The following is a 15,576-nucleotide window of genomic DNA, read 5'->3' on the forward strand; positions in this document are numbered from 1 at the left end:
TAATTGCATTGCGAACAGTATGGAAACGTATAATTAGTCAATAAATGACCACCCATGCTTCAGTTTTGTATATTATTTAGTTCACTTGGAAATGTGTATTTTTTTCTTGCAAGATAAAAAAGGGGAGGGTGGTTGTGGAGAGGGTCCATTTCACAAAGAAACCGCAGGCGGAACCAAAAAGTCCAATGAAGGTCATGTTTATTTTTTTTTAGCTAGGCACTTAAAAAAGATACACTTTAAATTTAATCAATAGCAAAAAAAATAATATGTACAGCTTTGACGGCACACTTTTGGGACGTTTCACAGGTTAGTAAGGCCATTTGTATGTTCCTGACGATAGTAACCAGTTTGAAATAAACCTGAGGGAGGGGGGGTCAGAAATGAGGCGATTGGACCATGGAAACATTCGACATCCAGAGAATACTTACGCTGAAATAAATTAGTGATGACTTTTACAGTTTGTTAGTATGCGTACCTGATTTCAACGATCGGGAAACTGTTTGCTAACTTTTGCACAACTTCTAGGAAAAAAAATGTCAGCGTTGTTGCAAAAGTTCACAGTCAACGAGTCTTGATAAATCTCCATAATCAACAAGAACGGTGCGTCGTCACTGTACACCAAGATTCAACCCTGCAGAATCTGTGCACCTTCCGAGTCAAACATGCTAAGTATTCCAAACAAAAAAAGCACACTTACGATTTATATACATAACACTTTTTGTACAGTCGTCCGCTACGTCAACGGACTGCAATCACAAGCAAAACTCCAAACAAAGCCCCTGGTGACATACCCCGCTCCAAAGCCCCCCCCAAAAAAAAAAAAAAAAAAAAAAAAAAAACAACAACAACAACAACTTCTTTCCCATTCGCAACTAGCGTCTTTCGAACAGTGGTAATAGAAAAAAAATGTGCAAGTCAAAGTTGATGAATGAGCGTGGTTGGTCCCGTCGACATCTGCCAAATCCCGCCGACAGTGCAGAAACGAGAAAATATGTGTGCCTACGGAAACGCAGTGATGGACGAGGAAAAAAAAAATCACTTGGCTCCTTTGGATGACGTGTCTGTCTCTGTCGATTGGCGACCGTCGTTCCAGGCTTCGCGGGTGCTTTTAAGGGCTTGCGTCCGTTGTTGGTCCACAACCACGTAGTCTACGCGCTCGTCCGACACCGCCATGCCGGAGCCGTTGCTCTTCATCTTAAAAAGATACAAATACAGACAATTGGGAAAACACACCCCCAAAAAATATTATCTATATAAATGAAGTTGTATTGTATTGTATTCCGTTTGGCATGGGTCCATTTAGTGGATGCATCGCACGACTGCAACCAGTATTGTAGCTTCTTTCCTATCCACCTTATAATAACTTTTAGATATAAACTGTTTGATAGAGATTAGACAGAATAAGAAGTTATCATGTTTAAAAGTTTCATGCTGTTATATGCTTAGTCAACACTCAATACAAAATTGAAGCACAGACAACCTGGGGTCAATCAGGTCAACAGACACAGCAAGTTAAACAGTCAGCTTCATCTAGGAGATCTGGCCTTGGACAGAATTTAGGACTTGGGAAACTCCTTATCACAGAAGTAATTTAGGACTTGAAACTCCTTTACAGGAAGAGGTCATCAGCCAGGTTACAAATTTATCAATTCATGGAAAACAATGATTTATTGCCTACAGCTGTTGGTGCGTAGAACTCAAGATGTGTGGTATTCTAATCAAGAAAGCGATGTTTTACTAAAGTATCACTTTAATTTGCATGTACTCTCAATAACTAGCTTGGCAGAGGGCTGCAGAAATCAGACGTCTGTCATGAATGGCTGCGTCTCCTGCCGGCAGTAGGGACAATCTTTCTGGTTCCGAGTCTTCGTCCACAGTGTCTGACTGTCATATCTCGGACACTTTTATATAAACTTTTTCACCGATATACGAAAATAGTTTTGAAACAGGCCATTCATTGAAGGCGCATATAATAATCTGAAACAATTGTGTCAAAAATATTGATCGCACTTTGTATTTGGCAGAAATCGAAAATATAAAATGTTGATATGGAGGGCAAAATGCTCATTGAAGACTTGAAACAAACGTTAGATGAGGTTTTTACAAACCTTCCGAGGTGGAGTGGTTTTGCCCGAGTCCAGGTCTAAATCCAAGTACTCCACCTGCTTGTCTCCTTTGGGCTTCACCATGGGGCTGCTCCCGCCATCCATCGTCATCGGGGCGCCTAGTTTTGTGCTCTACAGTTGCAGTCACGCAAAGAAAAAAAAATGTTATTGTCGGGAGGGGAACAAGGCATCGACAGTGATTTAAAAAAGGCACTCTTGTGCTGTCACAATAAGAATAAAAAATGTTTTCAGATGAAAGACTTTGGCTGGTCCACTGTGAGTCAAAAATAGAAAAAATATGATTTTCCCCCCAAAAATTTGCGCCATTGTGACAACACAATGTAATCGGACCTCGGCGGTGTGTTAATTGTGCAAACTATCTTTAAGGTGGAGTCATTAGAGCGAGGATGGTGAAATGCTAACCAAGATAACGTGCAACCAACACCTCTAATCACCACGAAAAATCAAAATCAAATGAAAAAAAATTAAATAAAAATCCACTTCAAGATACACCAAACACCCAATCAGTGGCTCTGACATGTTCCAAACCAGGCCAACCTGCTCACCTCCTCTATGGTGTCAAGTTCCTCCACCTCCCTCTTTACGGGGGTGATGGGGACCGTGCAGTAGAAGGACTCATCTCTAAGAACACCCCCATAAAAAAAAAAAATGGGAGGAAGGGGCAGCCGGAGGAAAGAAGACAAGAGAAGGTAAAGAAACAAATGTAGGCAAAAAATGAACATCAAAAGGGGTTAACTGAGCGGCAAGGAAGTTGGTGAGTGGCTGGAGGAAAAAAAGGGAGAACAAAAAGCCTTTCAAAAACAGCAACAGAACATCACAATGACTTTGCGGATGTTAACTCATTGACTGCCAGACGATGTGCAAAAATGAGTGGAAACATTTCCAGTGCCAGGGTTCTTGTCATTTTCACTCAAATTGGGAAACCCAATGAATATTGAGATGTAGGACTACATAAAGATTCAATTCAGTGAAAGAAACCATCGACTTTCTTCTTCCATTAGACCAAAGTTAATTCCTAAGTTATATGAGCCTGGAGTTATCTGAGCTTGAAATGAGGGTGGCTGTGCAAAATACAGTAATAATAATAATAATAATAATAATAATAATAATAATACATTTTATTTCAATACATACATTTTGATGTATGATTGATGTATGAGTGATTTGAAGACATTGCCAGAGGTCTCACCATCGCCTTATCGACACCCCCGCAAAATAAAAAAATCTGAACAAATTCGGGAATGGCGCACCATGTCATGCTTTTCAATTCCCGAATAAATTATGGGATGGCAGTGAATGAGTTAAAAGGAATTCCATTCAAGGATAAAAGTTAAAAACACACACGCACAACCAAAATATAACATTTCTTCCCAGAACTGAAAACCTGAAAAGTAAGAGGAATAAGAGAATCAAAAAAGCAAAATAGAACAAAGTGGAAGAGGAGCAAAAAAAAGGAGGAGTCCATCTGGAGTGTCCATCACACTGACTGTCAATGTTTGGCTTTGGGAGATGAGCAGGGACTTGACAATTGGGCCACTGTCTCTTTAAGGGAACGCATATGATGCAATCACATAGGAAAGTCTAAAATTGCATCATTTTAAATTTGGGTTTGCGAATGAGTGTCGGGAGGCCTTTTATTTTTGGACTTTTAGCATTATGTCTTGTACACGTTGCAAAGTATTTTTAGCTCAGTTGCCACATATTGCGAGATATAATATGCGTGTGCGTCATATCAATTGGAATCTTATACATGTGATGTCACATCTGATACCTTCATCTTAGTACACTAAAATGCACACTAGATTACATGTTATATATTACAATATTTTGTACTTTGTTGTTGAAAATGACATACGTAGGAAAAATATATATATATAATTCCACCAGATAATAAAAGTCATCAATGAGGTATTTGAAGAAATTGGAGGTAGCACCTTTTAACAGTAACCCATAAAAACGATCATATTTGAAAATTTCTAATCATGTGTGCAATGTATTTCAAACATAGATAGTTGTGTGTTTACATACTGGTTCATCTGACTGGTTCTTCATATTAGAGAGCATGGCTACATAATTCTCATCACTGTCCTCGGAGTCAGTGCTGGAGGCGGTGCTATGCACTGACGGGGGCCGGGCGGGCATGGGGAACCTAGAGAGACTGAGCAGCATTCACAATGTTTACACACAAACACACTGACCGGGCAAACACACAGCCCCTCTTTGGCAAAAAAAAAATAAAAAAAAATAAAGAAAAACGCAACAGCCCCTGCGTGACATCTGATACAAAAATAGCGCTCGGCGGGCAGTGTTACATAAACGTTGGGGGATCCCCGAGATGAGCCGTGCTGTGGTCACCAAAATCAACTACACGAATACATGAAAGGTTAGTGGCTGCTTTAGTATCCACTACAGAACGGTGTATTAAAAAACAAAACAAAGGATGTGTTCACACTTGGGGCATTTCCTGAGACCCCCCCCACAAAAAAAAAAAAACCTCAAGGAAGAAAGTGACCAAATCTCACACAAATAAATAAATACCACTAATATTACTACTACTAATAATAATAATAAGCCATTTTACTACTCTGGGAGTGGCCATCATTTTTGACATGTCTAACTGCAGAAAATATATTTATATAATTTCTATATCCACAAATATTCTGTCACTTTCTAAATAATAACTCAGTAAAGGGCAAGACGAGTCAGACGATGCTGTCGGATATACTCATAAAAATAACCGCACTGCCATCTAGTGGAAAAATACAGTATATAATTTTTTTTATCAATTCAAAGGGGATTATTCTTACAGCTACATATTTGGCGAATTAATGCGTGAGAGCAAACACAATACATTATCATACGTCGTAATTGTGTGAACACACCCTTTTGTTCTCGTCACCTTTATCATTTGAAGAAAAAAAAAAACAATCATAATAAATGAATACGTCGACAACTGTTGCACTTACTCCCGAGCGAAGGAGCGAGTAACGGGGGAACGGACCGGAGTGCAGGACTCCTCCCATTCAGGCAGTGGTTTGATCTCCAGTGGAGCAGGTTTCCCTGAAACAACACAACGGGTCACTGACACAACACGGCGGCTAACTTTGTTGGAATATGAAGCAAAACAAGGCAACGTTGGTTGGGGGTTCATTTGAGAACTCATTTGAGCCTGACGTGTCGGGCATGCAAGCAGCGAGTGATATGATTCACCTCAGGCCAATATCTAAAAATAATGGTTATTTACTCGATAAAGGGGTGCGTTGTTATTTATTTGATAATATGAATGAGTATTGGAGGTATATTTCACTTTATGTCAAATATAAGGCCACTGACACAGGTAAAGCTATTGGGACTCCGTTCCTGAATCACTGAGTATAACTTTAAAAGGCGTGGTCTGGTATGTTGAGTGACAGGCGATTCAGCGAATGAGAGTAGAGAGTTCACGGGGTGGTTGCTAGTTAACCTGTTAGCCACTATTCTCGTGACTTGAGGGCAATTGTGGCCATGAACAGGTGTCTGTTTCGATGTATTTTTGTTGATTTTGTGAATATTTTTTTTCATACGAACACGACTTTGACATCATATTACAGCCATTATTATTATATTATAATTTTATATACCAATACTAAACCCAAAACAGTCCTTGGAATTGTGATAACATCGAATCATTAATTCACGGTGCGCTTCATCCACAACGTAACTCAAAAAGGATTCACATGCTGTAATTAAACAACATTGAAATAAAGTTAAATGGATTTCAAAGCAAAAGTTAAAAACCCTTAATCGTAGATCTGGGGAAGAGAGAAGCGATTTTAAACCAGTACTTAAAAGCATCAATATTTTATTGTAATGTTTTGAATCTTTATTATTATTATTCACTCAGATGATAACAAATACCAGCTAAACTGGATTATACAGAAGTATGGAGAAAATTACACGTTTATGGTGATTTTGATGAGTGTCTAAATAAGAGTTAGCAAAGAGTTAGTAATGATGGTGTAACCCACTCAAACGAGAGACCTAATCAGAGTTTTGCACCCTAATCGAAAGGGGGAAAATGTTGGTCATTTATGACAGTCACGACAGAACGCAAACACCATTGTCAACACGCAAACATGTCAAAAGAAAGACAAGCGGACTTCATTGGTTGTGAGGGGTACCTACCCTTGCGTCGTCCCCGCGGGAACTCCCCTACAGTTTGGGAGTCGGTTCGCTCTAAACCGACACCCTTTGCTCTTATTACTTTCGGACTTTGACCTGAATGGCGAAAGAAGATGGAATCATTTCAATCATCACATCATTGCCAACTTCCATGCCATGCAAAGCGACTGGATGTCCAAATCAAGCCACCGCCTCCACCATTTTCCATGCACCACCCTTGATTATGATTGCCATGGAAACACAAGAGCCATGCTGCCCCTCAGCCAACCCTGAAAAAACATGCGCCAAACGGCTTCCCACACAAAGACTGACATCACTGCTGTGCATGCAATGACGAGCTGTGCCGAAGCACGGCGAGTCCTCGGAGGCGTATTGCGGTGGGGGAGAAAGTGATGTGTTCTCAACTGACACGGACATGGCGCTCATGCAAGATTGACAATTTACAATGTTTTAGATTATTAACTCAGTCCATCCAAAGTAAATTTTAAATAGTTGAGACAGGCTATTAACTGTCCTTTGTTTCTCTAATAGATTCGGTCTGAATGACTCTCGGGTGAATAAAGTTGCAATGTAACAAGAATAGAAAGTCCCAAAGAATCATCAATACTACCGTTGGATGAGGTCCAAAGGAAGTTCTGAATATTACAAGAAGAATTTTACGAGATCATTGACGCAAAAAAATAAATAAGGCTCTATTTTTCAGGTCAGAATAAAGTCAGAATATGAAGAACATTTTAAACATAATTTCACTCGCATCATAACTTGATAAAAATAACAGTATGATGTGAAAAACAACGATTTTATACAGGTGTAATGATGGAATGGTTCAAGAAAGATTCATCAATATGACACGCGAATCGTCATTTTATGATATCAGGTGTGGATTTATGAGAATTCTGTAGTGATTTTACCAAATTGACGTGGGCCATTACGCTTCCTGTCGCTTGGCTACTATGTTCCTTCCTTGTTGCAACTGTGAAAACTGTACCACAAAAATCTGAATACGGATAACCCCCTCCAACTCTTCCAGGATTAGGATTCAAGCCTCTCCCAAGTCTTTTTTTCCTTGTTGGATTTCCGCATCCGACTTCAATGTCCTCTCTGACACCACCCCGCCATCCCCGGCCCCTTTTACTCAGCCCCCCTCGCTTTGGGCTTCCTCATCAAAGAGTTCTATTCACACGCGGGAAACAAAGGGGATGGAAGGTGACCACTCTGAGTTGAACCACCCCATGGCACGAGGAAAGAACCTAACAACCATTTGCCTCCACCTCAGACCGCTTCTAGCTAAACAAAGCTGCAGCGCGTCGGTTTCAGGTGCCCGGGGTGTGTTTTGGATTCTCAGAGGATGTCGCCAGAGTTCAAATTCATTTATGTGGTGTGGGAAGATGGGCAGGTTAGAACATTTGCGACCTAAAGCAATTGAGAACTGACTTGCAAGCAGACACACACATTAGTTTGGTCAAAAATAAAAATGGTTGGTCAGGGACGTGTACTGCAAATTCAGACGTGCACCCACAAACGATCGACTGTGGTACCTTCAAGTTCTTGCAAAGTGGTCTTACGACGGAAAATGTACTTTTTATATGAATATTAAAATGCTGACCCGGCGAGTGTGAAATTGAACAAGCAAGTATATTTTTGGATAGCTTCCAAAAATAGAGGCATCTTTTTAAATGAAAATGTTGAAAGATAATTTGTAACATTGCAACAAAAAAAAAATAGAAAAATAGAAAAGTTAAATTACAGCAAACTGTACTTTTAGAAGACAAAAATGGCCAAAGGCAAATGTTAACATTAGAACAGAATAGATATAGAATTCCATGAGAAAAATGTTTTAATTCTAATTTTAAAAATCGAGAAAAAAATTGAGTAAAATTGTACTTTTATGCTACAAAACAATTTTACAAGGAAGAACAATAATTTTCCTCTATTAAATTGAAAATAGAACATACACAAAATAGGTCATTTTACACTTAATCCATTTTGTAATTTAATGAGGATGAAAATTATAAATTTGGAATTTAGTTTTAATTTTACAAGAATAAAGTTATAATATTATTCGGAAGATATGTTTAAATTTCATGAAAAAAAAATAAAAGATTTGTTTTCATGAGATAACTAAATAAATAAAATCATTCATTTGTCATAAGTGGGACCAGGGAAAAAAATTGACATTTTAAGAGGTTTCTTTTATAACAGAAAAATTATGAATAAAAAGGTCATTAATTGCTGAAAAAAATAAAATATTAAGAGTAAAAATGTGCATTTTGATGAGACTAAAGTTGCATGAAAAAATATTTGTATATTTTTAAAATGAATTACTTAACAAGTAAAAATGATAATATTAATATTGATGCAAGTAGCTTTGGTCATATCTTAATAGTGACATCCACTTTTATGGTAGCGTAATTGTCTCAGTCATTGGTGAAACAGTTTCAGAAAAAAATCACCCATGCAGTGAGCCAAATTCAACATGATGATTCGTCGGACCTTGGAGGTACCACCATAACAGCGAAATAGCATGAGCCCACCTTTGCGATCCGGTTTGAGGTTTCGGTCCACGGGTGGCGGTTGGCAATCGCTGGGCATGGGCCTTCGCGGTGGCGTCTTGGGACTGGAACGGAAGCCCATGTGGGCAGGCGGTGGCACTTGCTTGCCCAGCGAAGAGAACTCCATGGTGCTTGGCGTCATGGGCACGTAGTTGGTCTCGTGAATGGGCTCAGACAGGCTGCCTGAATGATGGTGGGATGGGGAGTTGGCGCTCATGGGAACGTAATTCTGGTCCACGTCCTCAGTGGACTGGCTGCCCACGGGCACCATGCCTTTGTTCTTCTAGAAATCACCGGTGAATTTGCAGTTACAAGGAAAATAAATATATATATATATATATATTTCTTTTGTGGTGAGATGGCTGTGTGTGTGTCTGCGTGTGTGCGTGCGGTCATAAAGTAGTTGTGGACGTGTACAACTCACAAAATAGCTGTTGAAACTTTCATTGAAGTCAAATGAGCAGCTCTTGTCAGATGGGAATGATCTGGGAATATCGTAGCAGTCCTGGGAACCAAAATCTAAAAAATATAACAAAAACAAAATAATAATAAAACTAATAATGATAATAGTAATAATTTCAATGCCAATAATAATAATAATAATACATTTCATTTATAAGCGCCTTTCAAAACTCTCAAGGTCACTTTACAGTCACAGCATAAGTTTTTTTTTCTGTGGGTGAGCAGCGGCAACCACACGCGCCAGCGTTCACTCAACCCGAAATAACTCAGATAGAAAGCTAGCTAGCTAGCTAATAGCTAGTTAATCAATAGCTAGCTAATAGATAGCTAGCTTGATAGTTAGCTAATACATAGATAGCTAGACAATCAGCCAGTTAGTTAGATAGCTAATAAACAGCAAATAGATAGCCAGCTATTTAGTTAGATAGCTAATAGACAGCAAATAGATAGCTCGCTAGATAGCCAGCTAGATTACAATATATTGTTTGCCTTCCCGGGCCACATAAAATGATGTGTTGGGCCAGATCTGGCCTCTGGGCCTCAATTTTGACACCAGTGACGTAGATTATTAGTCATCTAGATCCTGGTAATTTGTGAAACGTTGAATAGAAGAACCTGGACCCATATGTTAATTTTTTTCAGTTTTCAAAAAACGTACAAAAATGATTGAGGCAAGTAGGATATCGGAGTAATATTTTTTTTCCGTCAATATGGGCCTGATAACACTCCTGAGCAGATTTCCCCAAATAAATAAATGTCAGAAGAACACAAACCTTTGCGTAGCCGCGAACAGTCGACAGTTCCGATCGTGTTGCTGCGTAAAGCTTTATTCCCGGCGCTTGTCGGCACACAGTAGTTTCCGTCGGTCTCTGAGGCCGAGCGAGGCAAGTAGTAAGTGTCTGTGGGGGAGCGCTCGGCGTGGGGCGGCGGGGGTCCGGAGGTGGGCTTGGGTGGCCTGGGAGGGGGCACGACGTCCCCGCCTCCCTCCGAGGACGACAAAGTGCGGGGGACCTGGTAGGTAGAGTTTGCCCCGGGCGTGGGCGGGATGTCGTAGCTGATGGACAGGTTGCGCATCTGCGACTCCACGGAGGCCTTCCGCGAGGGTGTGTTGAAGACGTACAGCTCGGACCCCTCGCCGCCGAGGTCCGGGTGGGACGTGGGGGACGAGGCAGACTTGGGGAGAAGCACGGTGTCCTAAAAGAGGGGAGGTAAGATTTTGAGAATGTTTATTTGCCTTCCACGAGGGGGCAGAATTTGCAATTTGTACAGCCGGCCCATTTCAAGATCAGATAACTCCAGACTCATAACTTAGCAATGAACTCTTTTTCTGATGAAAGAAGAGACTCTAAAGTTTCTTACGCTGATGTGAATGTTTATGTAGTCCTAAAACTCAATATTCTGTTGGTGCTGCAATTTGAGTGAAAATGACGAAAACTCTGGCACTGGAGTTTTGCACATGTCTGGCAGTGAATTAGTTAATATAAAATTTTGAAAAATACGTTGTATATTTGAAATTTAGTTTTATAAGGCAAGGCACTTCCATTTTGGCAATGTTTTAACAAAATCCAATTGCATTGTAAAGTTCCTTATGGAGTGCGGGCCTTGTTTACTAGTGCTGGGCGAATATTGGAGAGAAAAAAAGTCATAATAATGAATATTATTTGGATATTGAAATTACGAATGAATAAAAACAATGAATCATTAATTTCCCGCATTCATTCCACACTTAAAACAACTGCTCCAAACGACTGCCATTGCTCTTCATCTCTGCGCTTTGAACACTCCTCTTCCTTGTTTTTTTAGTACAAAGCGACCTTGTAAATATCAAATTCAAACGCCTGGCAGCTTTCATTTTGCTGCAGCCCCCCCATTTGCTGCGTTACAACCTTGCACATGTTCAAAGCGTGAATGAATACCGCTCTTATCTTTGGCTTGTATTTATTTTACCTTGATTTTAAACAGTTACTACTTTAGTGGTGAGAGAGTGAGTGAGAGAGATTCGCGATGCTAATACTCGCCGCGCGAGCAACACGCTTGATCCCTTTTCTGCTAGTAATCGCATGGATAATAAATTTGAGTCATGATAAACAAAAATTCATCCATGAAAAGATGGCCCCGTAAATTCACCAGAAATTTACTCCTACCTGAGAGTAGCTGCGGGGTAGGTGGTAAAGGCCGTTGTCACTCAGAAGGGAGGCGCCACGCGACGGAGGGGAGTCGTACAGAGACGAAGCGGAGGCCGGGGCCGGGTGCCCAGGAAAGAAGCCGTTTTGAGAGCTGTGTTTGGTGGACGATGTGGACGATGTGGGCGTTCGGTGCGACGGCACGTTGTCGTTCAGGTCCGTCTCGGAAGAGGTAGACTTGGAACACTCGGCGTGGGCTCTGAGAGGAGAACGCAGGAAGGGGAGGGGGACGTTTGAGTTGAGGTGAAGGTTTATGGAGCTTTACTCATTACTTTACACTTCAAATGGAAAGAAACCATCTTCTGGAAGATGTGGAAATGTGTATTAGTTTAGAAACACCGCAAACTTTCAAGCTGAATAGCCGGCCACTCACAGACTAGCCTGTGGAGGAAGAGTCCTGCTCTCGCACTCCCCCAGGAGCAAATACTCCTGGTCTCCTTCCAGAGACAAGCGTAGCAACATCGAGCTACACGAGGCGTAGCAGGTATGAAGAAAGGTGGAAGAAAAAGCAACGCAGGGAGAAAAGTGCAAAGGTGGGGGTTGGAGGGGTCTTACCTGTTGGGGTCTGGCTTTTTGCTCTCACAATTGACAAGCCACAAGTAATCCTGGGGCTCCTCCGTGCTGGATTGGGAGTCAAGATGGCGCACGCTGACCGGTTGGTAGGGAGGCGGCATGGCGGTCAGCAACCCCGCCAAAGGGCCCACTGCGTTAGCGAGCGCCGTATGCGGAGGGGTATCCACCACCAGGCCCCCGATGGCCGACTGATGGCCAGCTTTGGCAGCCTCTTGAATAAAGACAGCGGAGGAAAGACGGTGGCAGCCATTTTAGCTCAGGTGGAATAGACTTATGCTTTTTTCATGACTTAAGTTTTAGTTTTTAAACACATTTTAAAATGGTTCATTTTATTTTTTTTTTGTATTTTTCAAGAAAATGTAAATAAAGGCACACACACTTCACGAAATTCACGAAATTCTCAAACAACTGACCTTTGTTTGTAGCTATGGAGGTATAGCAACACTTACATATGTTTAAAATGAACCTCAAAAGTTTGTGTAAATTCACTGACAGATAGAAAGGACATTTACCCAACATTGATTGTCTTAGTTTAGTTTATGAAGATTATGTGTCATCTCAAGTAAATTTCTATTGAAATTATTGAAACAAACACAATTTAAGGTGGTTTATATGACTGCCAGTCATCCCTCTTCGGTATGCATGTGATCTGGGTGGCAACAGCTGTTGAAGGTGCCATCTTGACATTAAATATGACACAAAGAAAGGCCACACGATGATACTTAGAAGCCGTGGGGACAGGAAATTAAGTTTTCCAACCTTTTATTTGTGCAACCGTTCTCTTGGCGTGTAGGAGGAAATGAAAGACAGAGTGGAGGTCATGTCGCATCGGATGACTGGCTGGAAGACGAAGACACCGATGAACAACCTAACATGCCGATTCGGAACTTGACTATATGTTGTGATTTTTTAAATTAAATTACATTCATTTATTTACTCGAGCTATCTTATCTAGCTAGCTAGCTCTGTTATCTAGCTGGCTAGTTACCATATATAGCTGGCTAGCTATCATACCTTGCTATCTTATCTAACTAGCCAGCTTATCTAGCTAGCTAGCGAGCCAGCTAACTATCTAGCTGACTGCCTGGCCATAAACCAATCCATCTGCATTTTAATACAGATTAGCACCTGATCCAACAATCAAACTCTTTGGTTTCATAGACATTGAATGTTTGTAATTTTAATTTTATTCTATTTATTTGTACTGGAAGCTAATAATTTATTCACACAAAATTTTGACTGTGTGTTGTGATGATTTCAAACTGAACACCAAGAGCAGCTTTTTCTACCTCTCCACTTCCACCCTAATGACTTTATCCGCATTCTCGATGACAACTTTTCTTCACCGTTCAAGGTGCACGGGCTTGCTCACCCCGCACTGAATCACAGGGTGCCCGTTGAACATCGCCACCTCCCACTCTTACTTCTCTCCGACCGTCTCGTAGCATCCGCGCCATGATTTAGCGTTTGAGCGGCACACACACATACACGCCACCGCAATCACGAGCACGAGCGAGAGCAGAAGAAAGAACCAAGGACATTCTTTTGTGAGAAGAACCGCGAGGTCGTGTGCCAGAATGTTTGTCCCGAACGGCTTATTCTTCCGCACGCTCTATCACGGCTGTTTTTAACCGAAGCTAGCGTTATAAGACTGACAATATCATATAAAAAGAGTCAATAAATTAGCGGTATTAATTAGCCCAAAACTTGTTATTTATGGTGAATAATCATTTATATAATCATTATTCATTTATATAATAAAGTCAGTTAAAAAGCTTTTGTTTTGCGTCCGACTGTTTTGGCCCTTTCGAAAAACATCTGAAAGCGCATTGGTGACTTTGACTGTTTGCCGAAATATGAGGGGATACAGAAAATTGCTCCAATTAAGGAATGTACATAAAGAGATATGGTTCTTACCCTCATCGGTAGGGTTGAAGCCGCAGATGTCGCAGATGCAGCGTACCCACTTGTTCATCTCCTCCTCCGTGTCAGCGACCAAGTAGAAGACACGGTCGATGGTCTTGATGTCAAAAATGAAGCTGTGCTCCAAGTCCTTCTTGTTGAACGTCAGCCCGGCATCCACCTGAGGAGAGACAAGGGATGGGATTTGTTAGCACGTTCAACGGAGGTGACATTTACGTGACCTGTAAGGTCATTTCATGCGACTTTGGTGTTTAAAAAAATAATAAAATGAATTTACTGGAATAAAAATGAAAAAATTACAAGTGTGCACCTGCTCGCACAAGTTGAGGTCAATCACACGGATGGGCTTCTTGGCGTGGTCATTTTTGTAGTACTCCAGCACATCTGGGTCACCTGTCAAACGGCCACTGCGAAGCATAAACCACCGCTTCTTCCATGCCTGCATAATGAAAAAAAAAAGTGAATTCACTCATTCAGTGCCAGACGATGTGCAAAAATGTGTCCACTCCAGTTCCAGGATTTTTGTCATTTTCACTCAAATTGGAGGACCCACAAAATATTGAGTTTTAGGACTACATCAACATTCAATTCAGCGTAAGAAACCTTAGACTCTCTTCTATCATCGGAAAAAGAGTTAATAACTAAGTTATATGGGTCTGGAGTTGTCTGAGCTTGAAATGGGTGCGGCCGTACAAAATACAATTCAATACATACAGTATATTGATTTATATAGTGCTTTAACAACAGTTGAAGATGTAACAAAGCGCTAACATGAACAAAAGGCAAATGCTGCCCCCTCGTGGAAGGGAAAAACATTGCTAGAGGTCCGACCAGCGTTTTATTGGCACCCCCGCAAGTCCGACCAGCGTTTTATTGGCACTCCAGCAAGAAAAACCAAAATTCGAACAAATTCAGGAATGGCGCTCCACGACATGCCTTTTGTGATTTCAGTCAGCAGAACTGTTACATAAGAAAACACAGAGCTTGGACAGATAAGGACGCATACATAACTCTGTGTGCTGAATTTGAACAACGAGCTTTGTTTATTGTCACTTTTGGGAACGACAAGTGCTGAAGCCTGAGGACAAGCACTAGCTTTTCCGGGGTCTTTCTTTGTGAGCAGGCCAAGACTCAGCCACAGACTTCCCGAACGCCATTAAAATTTTACCACCAGTCAAAACAAAAAGACCTACAATGGTCCGTTTTCCATTTCAATGAGTTAAAACCACTGAATCGCTGAGTGCATCCATTTCAAAACAGTCCAAATGCACTCTAAGCCCTAAACTAATTCACTGCCAGACGATGTGCAAAAAATGTGTCCAATCAAGTGCCAAGGTTTTTGTCATTTTTACACAAATTGCAGGACCCACAGAATATTGAGTTTTAGGACAACATAAACATTCAATGCAGCGTAGGAAACCTTACACTCTCGTCTTTCAGTTCTTCTATATCTAAGTTATATGGGTCTGGAGTCATCTGAGCTAGAAATGGGGGCGGCTGTACAAAAGGCAAATGCTGTCCCCTCGGGCAGGGAAAAACATTGCCAGAGGTCTGACCAGCGCTTGATCACTGAATGGAGGTGCACGCGTTAAAGGT

The 15,576-nt window shown here is 41.0% G+C and overlaps 1 protein-coding gene across 9 annotated transcripts in view; it reads right to left on the bottom strand.

The window, feature by feature from the left end:
• Nucleotides 1-827: 827 nt before the first annotated feature.
• Nucleotides 828-15,576, bottom strand: part of gab1 (GRB2 associated binding protein 1) — a 43,695-nt gene continuing 28,946 nt past the window's right edge. For 4 of the 9 annotated variants that reach the window (XM_089006065.1, XM_089006069.1, XM_089006068.1 and 1 more), the window contains 13 exons: nt 14,291-14,419; nt 13,975-14,140; nt 12,040-12,268; nt 11,858-11,950; nt 11,446-11,683; nt 10,075-10,495; nt 9,264-9,358; nt 8,822-9,122; nt 6,291-6,383; nt 5,093-5,186; nt 4,155-4,284; nt 2,109-2,237; nt 828-1,194 (listed from right to left, as the gene is read on the bottom strand). In XM_089006065.1, coding sequence (XP_088862191.1) covers nt 1,036-1,194; nt 2,109-2,237; nt 4,155-4,284; nt 5,093-5,186; nt 6,291-6,383; nt 8,822-9,122; nt 9,264-9,358; nt 10,075-10,495; nt 11,446-11,683; nt 11,858-11,950; nt 12,040-12,268; nt 13,975-14,140; nt 14,291-14,419 — 2,277 coding nt within the window. In that variant the 3' untranslated portion in view covers nt 828-1,035. Of the gene's footprint in view, nt 1,195-2,108; nt 2,238-2,671; nt 2,748-4,154; nt 4,285-5,092; nt 5,187-6,290; nt 6,384-8,821; nt 9,123-9,263; nt 9,359-10,074; nt 10,496-11,445; nt 11,684-11,857; nt 11,951-12,039; nt 12,269-13,974; nt 14,141-14,290; nt 14,420-15,576 lie in introns of all 9 variants that reach the window. The other 5 variants (XM_089006066.1, XM_089006073.1, XM_089006072.1 and 2 more) reach the window with 5 other exon arrangements.

Source organism: Hippocampus bargibanti, linkage group LG10 (assembly GCF_051943395.1).
Source record: "Hippocampus bargibanti isolate YZ-2025 linkage group LG10, ASM5194339v1, whole genome shotgun sequence".
NCBI classification, from domain to species: domain Eukaryota; kingdom Metazoa; phylum Chordata; class Actinopteri; order Syngnathiformes; family Syngnathidae; genus Hippocampus; species Hippocampus bargibanti.